The sequence below is a fragment of the Polypterus senegalus genome, chromosome 6, assembly GCF_016835505.1.
Source record: "Polypterus senegalus isolate Bchr_013 chromosome 6, ASM1683550v1, whole genome shotgun sequence".
In the NCBI taxonomy this organism is placed as follows: Eukaryota; Metazoa; Chordata; class Cladistia; order Polypteriformes; family Polypteridae; genus Polypterus; species Polypterus senegalus.
Window position 1 is genome coordinate 104,303,568 of NC_053159.1, and position 13,845 is coordinate 104,317,412.

A 13,845-nucleotide genomic window follows, 5' to 3' on the forward strand; every position below is an offset into this window, starting at 1 on the left:
TAACGTCTATTTTAACAGATTTATTTATTAAGGATTTTATCCCCATGTTTCACTGGTTTTATGGATTTGCTGTTTATTTGGGTAGTGTATTTTTTTAAACACTGCACAATGGACACTTGGTTGTACTTTTGACTGTTTTTAATAAAAGCACTTGAGCACTTTCCACCATCCCCTGGCTTCAATGAGATTTGTCATCTCATCTTGTTCATAACTATCCACGGTATTGGTCCAGCAAACTCCTATGTGGGAAGAGGGAGTCAGTAGGGGACCGGCATCATCACACTACTACACAGTACCCAGGTACATCAACATTTATTTTATTTATATAGCACATATTAATACAAAAAAAATGTAGCTCAAAGTGCTTTACAAAATGAATAGAAAAATAGAAGACACAATAAAAAATAAACATAAGTCAACATTAATTAACATAGAATAAGAGTAAGGTCCGATGGCCAGGGTGGACAGAAAAAAAAAAAAAACTCCAAAGGCTGGAGAAAAAATTTAAATCTGTAGGGGTTCCAGACCAAGAGACCGCCCAGCCCCCTCTGGGCAATCTACCTAACATAAGTCAAACAGTCCTCTTTGTATTTAGGGTTTTCATGGAAGGACCTGATGATGGTCACGTAGACTTCTGGCTTTCAGTCCATCAATGTTGGTGCATCATGATGCTTTGAGTAGGTGGTGGTGGCGCAGGCCGCCACCACAAAGAAACCGGAAAAAGAAACAGAAGAGAGAGTAGGGGTCAGTATGGATTTTGGAGCCACTGTGAATAGTTATTATGAAGAATTGAACATACGTAGTATCAGTATTAAGTTAAAGTGAAGTTATAAAAGGCCATGTTAAAGTAATGTGTTTTCAGCAGTGTTTTAAAGTGCTCTACTGTATTTGCCTGGCGAATTCCTATTGGCAGGCTATTCCAGATTTTAGGTGCATAACAGCAGAAGGCCGCCTCACCACTTCTTTTAAGTTTAGCTTTTGGAATTCTAAGGAGACACTCATTTGAAGATCTAAGGTTACGATTTGGAATATAACGTGTCAGGCATTCCGATATATAAGATGGAGCGAGATTATTTAAGGCTTTATAAACCATAAGCAGTATTTTAAAGTCAATCCTGAATGACACAGGCAACCAGTGTAGTGACATCAAAACTGGAGAAATGTGTTCTGATTTTCTTTTCCCAGTTAGGATTCTAGCAGCTGCATTCTGCACTCGTTGCAAATGATTTATGTCTTTTTTGGGTAGTCCTGAGAGGAGTAATCTAGTCTACTGAAAACTAAAGTGTGAATTAATTTCTCAGCATCTTTCAATGATATAAGAGGTCTAACTTTAGCTATGTTTCTTAAGTGAAAAAATGCTGTCCTAGTGGTCTGATGAATATGCGATTTAAAATTCAGATTACAGTCAACGGTTACCCTAAATTTTTACTTCCGCCTTAACTTTTAATCCTAGTGCATCAAGTTTATTTCTGATAACCTCACTGAATCCATTATTGCCAATTACTAAAATTTCAGTTTTCTTTATTTAGTTTGAGAAAATTACTATTCATCCATTCAGAAATACCAGTAAGACATTGTGTTAGTGTATCGAAAGAGTCGGAGTCATCAGGTGCTATAGATAAGTACAGCTGTGTGTCATCAGCATAGCTGTGGTAGACTAACGTTTTAACCTGAGATAATCTGACCTAACGGAAGCATGTAGATTGAGAATAACAGCGGACCCAGGATAGAGCCTTGTGGAACACCTTATAGAGTATCATGTGTCTTTGAGATGTGATTACCACAACTCACAAAGAATTTTCTCCCTGCCAGGTAGGATTCAAACCAATTTAAGACACTGCCAGAGAGGCCCACCCATTGACTAAGGCGATTTCTAAGAATATTATGATCAATGGTGTCAAATGCAGCACTCAGATCTAAGAGGATGAGAACAGATAAATGGCCTCTGTCTGCATTTACCCGCAAGTCATTTACTACTTTAACGAGTGCAGTTTCTGTACTGTGATTTGTTCTGAAGCCTGACTGAAATGTATCAAGAATAGCATGTTTATTGAGGTGGTCATTTAACTGCATAATGACTGCCTTCTCTAGAATTTTACTTAAGAAGGGCAGGTTAGAAATGGGTCTAAAATTTTCAAAGGCAGAGGGGTCAAGATTATTTTTCTTGAGCAGCGGTTAAACTACAGCAGTCTTAAGACAGTCTGGAAAGACCCCCGTATCTAATGACAATTAACTATGTCCAGAATATTGTCAATTAGCACGCCTGATATTTCTTTGAAAAACCTTGTTGGTATTGGGTCAAGGACGCAGGTGGAGGGTTTCAGTTGAGAGATTATACTATGTAATTCAGGTAAATCTATCCTGGTGAAAGCATTTAATTTGTTTATAATGGAGTACCGGGGCTTTGGAGGTTCTGCAGTGTTGGGGAGATATACTATGTTATCTCTAATATCATTAATTTTTTGATTGAAAAATACAGCAATGTTCTCACAGGTTTCACTGGAAGTATTCTGGGGGCATTCCTTTGTGTTACCTGGGTTTAACAGACGATCAATTGTTGAAAATAAGACTCTGGGATTACTAGCATTGTTATTTATAATATTAGAGAAATAGCAGCCTCTCAAGACGGACAGTGTTATTGTATTCTGTTATTTTAGCCTTCAATATCTCATAATGGATAGTTTAGTTTTCCTCCATTTACGCTCAGCTCTACGACATGTTCTTTTTAAATCAGACACTCTTTGGGTCTTCCATGGAATAACAATCACATCACATAGTTAGGGGAGGGGGAGTGCTATGTGACAGGCTGCTGGGACGTCCCTGCTACGTATGTTCCGGGGGAGCAACCATGGGCAGCTCAATACCTCCCCCGGGACGCTTGGTGGCAGCCTCCCCAGCCAGTGGTGATTCACCAACCTACCGTAGGGCACCATGGGAGATTGAGTCCTCCATAGCCTTGTTGGGAGCTGAGGTGGCCACTGTGGGGTGCAGCATGGATTCCACAACCCGGCTGGACAAATCTTCAGCCCCACCTGGAAGTGCAATTGGGACCAGGTGGTCAAGCACCTGGAACACTTCCGGGTGGGCTATAAAAGGGGCCAACCACCACCACTCAGTAACCAGAATCAGGAGGAAGAGGACGAGGTTGCCTGGGAGGAGTGATGGTGCCAGAAGAAGGGTTGTGTCTTGTGGTTTAAGTGCTTTTGGGACTGTGTATTGCCTGTGGGGTTCATGGGGAGGACGTGCCCCACAGGTGAAGAAAAATTAAGGTCTTTGTTTTTACACGTGCCTCTGTGTCAGTCTGTGCCAGGTCGGGCACTGTATAGCGTCCATATCACAGCTACTTGTATTAATGAAACAGCAGACATGTTTTAAAATAATGGTCCACATCCAACCTTTTAAAACCAAAACATTTCCAGACGACTGACATGACTCCCTTGTTCGGCAAAAGTTCTTCTGTGTCATCATTTTCAACTTTATCGTCTGCTACAGCTTCAGTTTCGGAATGTTCTGTCCATTTTCACCGCTCAATACCTCCACTAACGCATGTACTCCGTTGCATGTGTGTTTAGTAGTGTAACAGTGAAAAAGGTCTCTTCCCCCTAAAAAACAGTTTCCCACTGTGCCACGTTCCGAACATTGTTTAGGCTATTTAAACTGTTGTTGCGGTATAAGAAAAATCCATATCATAACTAAAATAAACGGTTTTCAGTATGAACTGGTATACCTCCCAGCACTAGCTCCACTTAAAGAAAGGAAATGTAAGCCCAGAAGACAGTGATGGTTTAATGATACTACACGTTATCTAAGAAGGACGTGTAGGAATACTGAGAGAAAGTGGAAGGATTGCCTCCAGGTCTCCTGTGAAATCTTTAAAGATTCCCTTGTTAATTATCAAGAGGCTATTTAGGCTGCAAAAATGTTTTGTTTTTTTTTGTTTTTTTTTCTCTCCCTTATCTTAAATGTTATTGCAAGCAGCTCTGAAAATCCCAGAGTAGTATTTAGGAGTGTTGATGTACTTAATCTATGTGGGGGTTCTGCAAATGCTTGGTCATCACACACTTGTGATGACTTTCTGCAATACTTTCATTGAAATAACTGATATCGAAGCTAACATTGTGCCTGTTGCTCAGGATCCGTCAGTGGGCATCACTTACTCCCCTGTACTTCATCAGTTTCTGCCAGTCTCTTTTACAGACCTGACAAAAATTGTGAGTTGTAAGAAGCCATTTTTTTTGTCATCTTGATTTTATGCCTGCTTGATTCTTTAAAAGGGGGGGCTTGATGTAATTGGTCCTAATGTGCTGTCAATTGTTTATGGCTCATTGCAGACGAGGACTGTTCCTACATGCTTTAAGCATGCAGTGATTCAACCAGTTAAAAACGGCAGACCTTTAATCCCTTGGCTCCTAGTAGCTTCCATCTCCTTTCCAAATTTACATTCCTGTAAATTTTACATTTACATTTGAGTGCTTTGTTTGACACAGTTGGACATGGCATTCTGAGTAACCGGCTTGAGGCGATGGGTTTGTATTCGGGGCACTGCTCAAGTCATTTGTGCATTACCTCAAAGGTAGGTTTTCTGGCCATATGGGTAGTTCGTCTCCTACCGCTTTAGTTATCTGTGAGGTACCTTAGGGGTCTGTTTTAGGTCCAGTCCTCTTCTCTTTATATATGTTACCATTCTGCTCTATATTAAACAAGTATCCCGTATCATTGCTACGCTGCTGATATCCAAATTTACTTCCTGTTGCAATCAGATCAAACTGATTCTGTGACAAGGCTTTTTAACTGCTTAGATGATATAAAACACTGGATGGCACTTAACTTCCTGCAGTTAAATGAGTCAAAAACTGAAATCATTCTATTTGGTCAATCTACTGTTCATGAAACATTGTTGGCACATTGGGTCCATTTGTCTGGTACTTAAAGCCATGTGCTAAAAATCTCTGGGTGATCTTGGATTCAAATTTGAAATTCGACAAACAAACAAATGCTGCAGTAAAGAGTTTTTTTTTTTCTTTTTCTACTTCAGGGTGATCAATAAAGCTAAGCCATTTTTGTCATTCAGTGACCTTCAAAAGCTCATCCGTGCTTGTATTATGCCTAAAAATTGGTTCAGATCTGTCCAGTATTGGCCTCTCTTCATTGGCTCCCTGTTAGTTATAGGGTGAATTTTAAGGTTTTAGTGCTTGTTTTTAAATCCCTACATGTGTCACCTCCACTGTACTCATTTGATCTTATCATTCCATACTCTTCAGCCAGACAGCTGATACGCTATTGCTTACTGTTCACATACATGGTTGAAGCTGAGGGGCGATCGAACTTTTGCGGTGGGTGGTCCTAAATTGCCCCTCGTAATAAGGTCGGCTCCCATACTTCATAGTTTTAGGATTTTGGTTAAAAAAAAAAAGGACTGTTATTCACTTGTTTTTGAGTTTGTGAGTTTGAGTGGTTAAATCTTTCTATTTTGTATTATACAGAGTTTATCTTTTGTATTTGAATAATTGTATATAAGTTATTTGTTTGTGTGTTGATATATGTGTTCATGTGTATATTATGTTTCCTTTTTGATTTTCTTTTTTAATTCTTTCTGTCTTTTATTTCATACTGTTATCCTTTCCTATGTAAAGCACTTTGCTCATGTTTTGCTATATAAATAAAAAAACTAAACATTGTGTGTAATCTCAAACATGGATCAAGACTCAATGACATTTTAGGTTTGTAAAATGGTTATTCTGTAACTTTTTTAAGGCTTTTCTTTACTATTGGCACCAATATATCCATTATAAAATTTGAGTGGCCTAGTTTATTTTTAAAGTTTTATAAAATATTAAATTGTTTTCTAAAGTTTAAACAAATGTCAAAGTAATATATAACACGATTGTGATGATATAATTTAAACTTTAAACCCTTGGACAAAGCTTTTGATTTACACATCCTTTTGTATCCCCACCTATGGTCCTGAGCTCTGTGCAGTGACTGAAATAATGAGATTGTGAGAACAAATGGCAAAAACAAGGTCCCGAGGGTTACATGTCATGCTAAATGACTGGGTCAACAATGTAGGACTCTGGAATAGAACCAAATCTAGTGTAGGCAGTCAAGATGAGCTGGACATGTTGGTAGGGTGCCTCCCTTGAGAGATGTACTAGATTTGGCTCACTGGTAGAAAACCCTGCGTTAGATCTAGGATACATTGAAGGAATTACATCTATTAAACAGCCTAAGAGTGCATGGGGAACTCATTAGGAAAATGGAATTCTTTGGTTGGAAGACGCTGGGTATAGAGACACCTAGCCAGTCTGTCGTGGTTTTTTGCCACCACAACCATACCCTTTAAAAGCAGTATATAAGTGGTATTGAGATTTTAGACTTACATACTTTTGATATTGCCAACATTATATTAAGTATGTAAGTGTCATTGCGTGGTTGTGCTTACAGTGAAACAGTGACATTTTTTTAGTGCGTCAAAAAAACATTAAGTTGAATTTATTGTACTGAAGTGTCACTAGATTAAAGTATTTCCTGGCAAAATAGTCTATTTCCTTGTATATTTACCATTATAATAGTTACTGTTTAGTTTTAAATTAACAAATCACTTTTTTTTTAAGCAAACATTAGAAATATGTTTGTTCGATATGGGCACCATTACCAGCTACTGATGAATTAAATAGTTACTTTGTAAGCTCTTAGAATAATTTCCAAAATTGTGAAACAATTCATTATACTTCTGAAGCCTATTTTGCTTAAGACAGATGAAAATGGAACCTATGTTGCTAACTTCCTAAACTGCTGACTTTTTATAGTAACTGTATAATCTTTAATAATATCCGCTGTCGTTTTGTTTTGTGTTTTTCCAGATAAGATTTCATATACCTTTAATTCAAAGTTTATTATTTAGATGTTATTTAGCTTTTGTTTCTAGGTTTATTGGTACTTTGGGTAAATTTCATTCATTCATGCCTTAAGTCTGTATAAGATTTAACATAATTTAATCAAATGTGGCCATCAGTTTTGTATACATATGCACAGGAAGTCATTCAGTTTCCAACACTTTGAAAGGTTAATGTTAATAATTTGTCTCTTTCCATCACATATATTTAAATAATATATACATTAAAGATATTTATTTCTGTGTTTCTTGAAAACGGACTTTTAAATCCAGTGAATGATGCTATTTGTTGTTGGGAGATGGTTTAAAAAATGTTTGCTGTTTGTGTTTTCAAATCACTGCCTTAAGACATAATTTCTTAATTGCAATTTGGCACACACTTTTATTATATGCACCTGTTAGCCACAGATTTGTTTTCATTTAGTCACAACAACAGTATTCAGCATTCCTTAATTAACATTTTACACCAAACAACTTGCCTGTTTGTTTGTTTTGGCAGCTTTTGCTTCCTGATGGGGTCACTGTGGAAGTCATTGTGGTAAATATCATAACAGCTGGTCACATGTTTGTACAGCAGCATACACATCCTACTTATCATGCACTGCGCAGTCTGGACCAACAGATGTTTCTGTGCTATTCGCAGCCTGGCATTCCAACCCTTCCGTCCCCAGTGGAAGGTAAGACGGGACAATGTCCTATAATTTCTTTTTTATGGTGTCATATTTGACTAAAGCCAGGTGGTGTTAATATTTCATAGAATAGTAAAGTTCAGTTTAATTTCACATCTAATGGACATTTCTTGCAGGGACGGTTAAGTCTTTAATATAATATTTGATAGTATGTGCATATTTCTGTCTGCCTAATTTCTGAACAAGAATGATAATGTAGCTGAAGCAGTAAAGTTGCATACCTTCAGGTACTGTGTGTTTTTAAAGTATAAAAACATTAAAATATAATATTTGTGCTTTGTGTATGCACAAAGATTCATGTCTTGGCAGGACATTGTTTAAATGCCCTGTGTGATAATCCTTCACTGGGAAATTAGCCTTTTTCACTCTCTTCCGGTTAACCTAATGGCAGAATCTCCAAAGAAGAGCTTCTGTAGTATTCCTCTAAACATAAACATCTTTGCCCGAGTTTCAATATTCCCTATGAAACATGGTGAACATAATAGATCCAAATATTTGAGCTAAAACACTTTTTTATTCCATTACAGCACTTTAAATTTGATGAGCACATAAAGTGAATGTGCAGACCTAAGACTGCTGCTGTGCCTTTTCAGTGGAACCCATTTAGTGTTGACCTGGTATGAGAATAGAATTTTGAAGGAGCAAATGTTTTTCTTGGATTTAATATGTGAAAGTCCATGCTACTAGAACACGCCACAGCAGGTGCCTTCTTGGGGTAACATGATTATGCAATAGCACCCACTCCTAGTCAGTATGTACAAGTTAACATAAGTGCAATGTTATTTATTTCTGACCAACATTATGAACCATAAGTTTAAGTGCTGTATGTCTGCATGTTTCATTTCAGAAGCTTGAAAAAACTTTTGAAAACAATGCAACAATAAATGAACGCTAGGAAAACATAGATTAATAATAGTACATTTTATTTATATTGCACCTTTCCGATGCTCAAGGCGCTTTACAGAGTTTAAGAAAGAACGGCAGGGTATACAGTATACAGTGGAACCTCGGTTTACGAGTAACTTGGTTTACGAGTGTTTTGCAAGACAAGCAAAATTTTTTAATAAATTTTGACTTGATAAACGAGCGATGTCTTGCAATACGCGTAGTATGGATGCACTTTGTCTGCAGCGCTCTCTCTCTCTCCTTAGCTCGCTCGCTCGCACGCGCGTCTCTCTCCTTATCTTTCTCGCACGCGTCTCTCTCCTCTCTCTCTCTCTCTCTCGAGGGCAATAGTATCCTATTCTCCGTCTGAGTCTGTGTGCCTCACTCATATAATCAACATCCGTACGAGCGTATACTGTTTACTACAGCATTATGACTGTGTGTGTGTGCTCGCGCGCACGTGTGTGCTGTGAAGTGCGAGTCCCCATCTTGCGCCCCAAAACACGAAGCCGAGTCTCAGTACTTTAACAACACCAGATTTATTCAGCTTGAAACAGCAACAGCGCTGTTATTTATTGTAGCGGGATCTTTATAATGTTCCTTGTATCACCCATCGACGGCAGACGCTTATAGCATGTCTGCGATCTTTTTGGATGCACGAACTGCTACAGCGCTGGGAGACTGCGATTGCTTTGGGACACTCTTCTGTGTGTCGTCCCCTTGGGTGGAATCCCACATGAGTTTAGAAACTCACTCACACCAGCCGTGATCCTTTTTGAAGGTAAAGTGCAGGTTAATTTGTTTTATGTACTTTATATTTTGTATTAATCATTTTTTATATGAATAGTTTTGAGTTGTGGAACGAATCATCTGAGTTTTAATTATTTCTTATGGGGAAATTCGCTTTGATATACGAGTGCTTTGGATTGCGAGCATGTTTCCAGAACGAATTATGCTCGCAAACAGAGGTTCCACTGTATAGCATTGTACTAAACCAGATAAATAAAGAAGAGTAAGATAGTAAATTCAGAGAAAAAGCCTAACAGAGAACATAATTGATGCTCTAGCACACACACACACACAGGTTACATGATCATCTTGACATAGAGTTAAACTGAAAGAAGGGTAATAGGTAAGGTAAGGGTAATAAGTCTGGTACAGCTAAAAGCCTTCCTGAACAGATGAGTTTTGAGTTGTTTTTTAAAAGAATGCATGAAGTCAGCTGATCTAATTAATTTTGGTAGGTCATTCCAGAGTCTGGGCGCTATACAGTTGAAGGCTCTGTCACCCATGGAGTGTAGATTAATGTGGGATAAAACAAGATTGCCAGAATCGGAGGACCTTAGTGGGCGGGCAGGCACATAGTGATGGAGAAGGTCACTGATGTAGTTCGGCGCAAGGTCGTTTAAGGCATTGTAGGTTATTAGTAGAATTTTATAGTCGATTCTATAAGACACAGGGAGCCAGTGAAGACGGAGCAGGATGGGTGTTATGTGCTCACTGCTGCTAGTTCGAGTAAGGACTCTTGCAGCTGAGTTTTGAATAAGCTGGAGCTGTGATATAAGATTAGAAGGGGCACCTGTCAGCAGCTAGTTACAATAATCAATGCAGGATGTGATAAAAGTATGAAAAAGTTTCTCAGCATTAGAAAAGGAGAGGAAGGAGCGAACACGGGATATGTTACGGAGATGAAAGTAAGAAAGTTTCTTAATGTGATTTATGTGAGTGGAATGAGAAAGGGAGGAATCAAAAATAACACCAAGATTATTTGCAGTGGAGGCAGGTCTGATGAGATCACGGCCAAGATGAACTGGGAAAGAGCTCATTTTAAAGTAGTTGCACTTTAGTCCCAATTTGCAGGAGTTCAGGTTTGTTGCAGTTTAATTTTAAAGAGTTCTGCTCCATCTAGGTTTTAATTTCACTGAGGCAGGTTTTGAGCGGAGAAAGCTCTGATGAAGTTCCACTTTTAACATTGAAATATAGTTGAGTATCATCTGCATAAAAATGATAACCCAGTCCATAGCTACGAATAATATGGCCAAAGGGAAGCATATAAATGCAGAAGAGAAGAGGGCCGAGGACAGAGCCCTGAGGAACTCCTTGTGTGACTGGCACTGAGCTGGATCTGCTGTTGCCAAGACTAACAAATTTTTGCCTATCAGTCAGACAGGACTTGAACTACTGGAGGGCAGTGCCACAGATACCCAGCATGTTCTCCATTCTGGGCAGTAGAATGTCATGTTTGACAGTGTCAAATGCTGCACTGAGGTCTAATAGAATTGATATGGTGGTTTGTCCAGATTAAAAATGCTTAATCTATATGATTTCTGTTGAGTATATTACAATATATTGACATCTGTCAAACCAGAGCAAGCCAACATTAAATATATAAAAAATGTTAATAGAAACTTTTAGCATACTGGCATAAAGTTAAGACTTGCCTTAGTAATTTATAAAAGAATTCCTCCACTTAAGTTTTACCATCATTGTTCAGTTTTGATGTTTTTGTTATTTAGTGCTTTCCCGCAATACATATAGCATTGCAAAAATCGATTATTAGAAAAGGAAGTAGAGAAGTGGAATACACACATCCGTTGCTAGCAAACTAACAGATTTACCCACCAATGTGTCATTTCCAAATTTTGTAAAAAGGGCTAATTAGTTAAATATACACTGTGAGTGGAAAAAAAACACGCCAAAATGTTTTTCATCACATCTTCAACAATAGTCGGCTGATTTACTTAATGTTTGATACAAAGTGTATGTAATATGTTTTCCAACAACAGTTGTATTAATTACTCACATCAAACAAACAACATCGCTGCAATAGCTTATTGAACTTAAGTCTTCGTGTTTTGACATAAATAAAATGAGAATAAAAATTCGGTCTTCTGTACTGAAACCCATTTTTGTCTGCAAATTTAGCAAGGGTCAAACTTGTTTACAAACTTTATCGTCTGCGTTCGCACGTATCCATGGCAACCAAATTTATAAATAAGTAAGATCTTGTACTGCTTTGACCAGGCTTTGACACAAGTTTATACAATGTTCCAAATTTTATCAAAATCGGCTGACTATTGTTGAAGATGTGATGAAAACATTTTTGGTTTGTTTTTTTTCAACTCACAGTGGAAAAATGTAGTAACATGCAGCGGGAATTACATTTTTTTATGGATTTTGAGTACAGTGGGACCTCGGTTCACGACCATAATTTGTTCCAAAACTCTGGTCGTAAACCGATTTGGACGTGACCCGAAGCAATTTCTCCCATAGGATTGTATGTAAATACGATTAATCTGTAAACTAAATGTAAAAAACATTGAATAACACTGAGAAAACCTTGAATAGAGAAAACTAACTGCAATAGTTCACGCTATAGCGCTAAGAACCGCTCGCTAAAAACACTTTTTTTTTTGAGTTTTAAACACAGGGAAAAAATGAACATTTGAAAAATCCATAATTTAATAAACCACCAATAAAAGTTACATTGCAACAATGCACGCTATGAACCGATCGCTGTAAACAGAAATGAAAACAAAAACAAGCCCAGTGCATTCTTTAACTACATTCTCTACCTTATGCGTCCAGCTCTCTCTCACGTGCCTGTGTGTGTGTCTCTCTCTCTCTCGCGCCTGTGTGTGTGTCTCTCTCGCGCCTGTGTGTGTGTGTGTCGCTCGCTCGCTGCACAGGAAATGCAAAGTGAGAGACTGAACACGTACAAACCGAAAGGAAAACTGGCTTGTTCGTATACCGAGTGTGTGGTCGTGAACAGAGGCAAAAGTTTGCCGAACTTTTTGGTCGTGGACCGAGGTTCCACTGTATAGTATACTGTATGGTTTTTTAATCTTGAAGAGATGTGCTCTTTTCATAATTGAAAATGTTTAGCTTTTATAAATAGAAATAATTATTTCCTACAGTCAAAATCAGCTACGGTTTAATACATTTTTGCTGATGTTTTTTAGTTGGTGTTATCTGCGCTGCACCTGCAGGTGAAGGTGCTTGGTGGAGAGCCCAAGTGATTTCCTTCTACAAAGACACTAATGAAGTGGAGATCCGATATGTAGACTACGGGGGTTATGAGAGAGTGAAGATTAGTGTTCTTAGGCAAATCAGGCAAGTATTTTTGGCATCTAAATCCCTATCCCCTTTCCAGCAGTATCTTGGAGATATTTTGGTATCTGTTAACCCTAAATGACTTTATTCCCAGAGGTGATTTTCACATCAATTTCAGATATTACTACAGTATAGTCCTTTATGACTAGGCTGTAATAAAGTAGAGGGTTTCATATTAAAATTAAAAAAAAATGCACAGAAGGGAAAAGTCAGGAATGGCAAGTGCAAGATAAAATGATCTTGCATCAAATGGTAAGCTGCAACTTGCATTTATGTCCAGGCTTTTTTATCTGCAGTGCCTGAAATTAAATGAGCAGTTATAACATGTTTATGGAGAACTTGCTGCATACATTGCCACAACACATGGGCAAAAAGACCACTTTTGATGTATTGGGAAGGTTGTGCTTGGTCAGTATAGTTAAAGTAACAAATGATAAATGCTAGTCTGCTTTTATATTGGCAGTCCAACAAGTTGCAAAATACAGATTTGTGTTTATTGGCATAAAGGATTTGGTCTCTGTAAAGTGGTGCAGTATGGAAAAGGCTAAGCCTATTGCATGATAACTGTTAAAGTGTGTCTGTAACAAAGAAGTTAGTTTTATAAGTGAAAATTGTTTCCTCTGAGTTGTACAGATACTGGCAAGGTGTCTTTTTAAATTTCCTAGAGTCTGAATCCTAAGCTCAGTCCATAATATAAATGTTCTATTTTTCAATAAAAGAAAAAAGAAAAAATTCACTTTTGAAAAAGCAATTTATAGTAAAAATGCTAAATGAAAAAAATACTACTTGTTTTGTTACCAGATTCTGAACATGGTTTTTCAACAATTGGATTTTTCATGTAATCACACAAGTTATAGTTTAATTGTACACACCTTGTACTAACTGGATCAAGTGCTAGACTACCTTTCCTTTACCTGAGAAATGTGTAATTCTTGCAGAATCTATTGTCTACACATACCCTACCCAAAAATCCAGTAATGTCAAATCCCGAAGCCCTGTTATAAAGGTTTGGAGGAGACTTTTTTTTTTTTCTCCCTGTGTTCTTATTCCAAATAAATAGGAGTGGCATATTTATTTTGTAAGGATTATAGACAAATACATTGAAATAGTGTAGCATGGCAAATTTATATATTTTAAACTAAGACTTCAAGCCGTAATTAGATATGTAGTGGTCCAGTTAAAAATACTGTACTTGAGGCCCTCAGTTTACTAATATAGCACCTCCTAAAAGGGTCATTGGGAATGATCAGTAGGGAAAGGGCC

At 37.7% G+C, this 13,845-nt stretch overlaps 1 protein-coding gene across 2 annotated transcripts in view; it reads left to right on the top strand.

Moving 5' to 3' along the window:
* Nucleotides 1-13,845, top strand: part of akap1b (A kinase (PRKA) anchor protein 1b) — a 107,288-nt gene that overhangs the window by 79,136 nt on the left and 14,307 nt on the right. For both annotated transcript variants that reach the window (XM_039756672.1, XM_039756671.1), the window contains 2 exons: nt 7,395-7,572; nt 12,432-12,582. In XM_039756672.1, the coding sequence (XP_039612606.1) occupies nt 7,395-7,572; nt 12,432-12,582 (329 nt within the window). The remainder of the gene's footprint in view (nt 1-7,394; nt 7,573-12,431; nt 12,583-13,845) is intronic.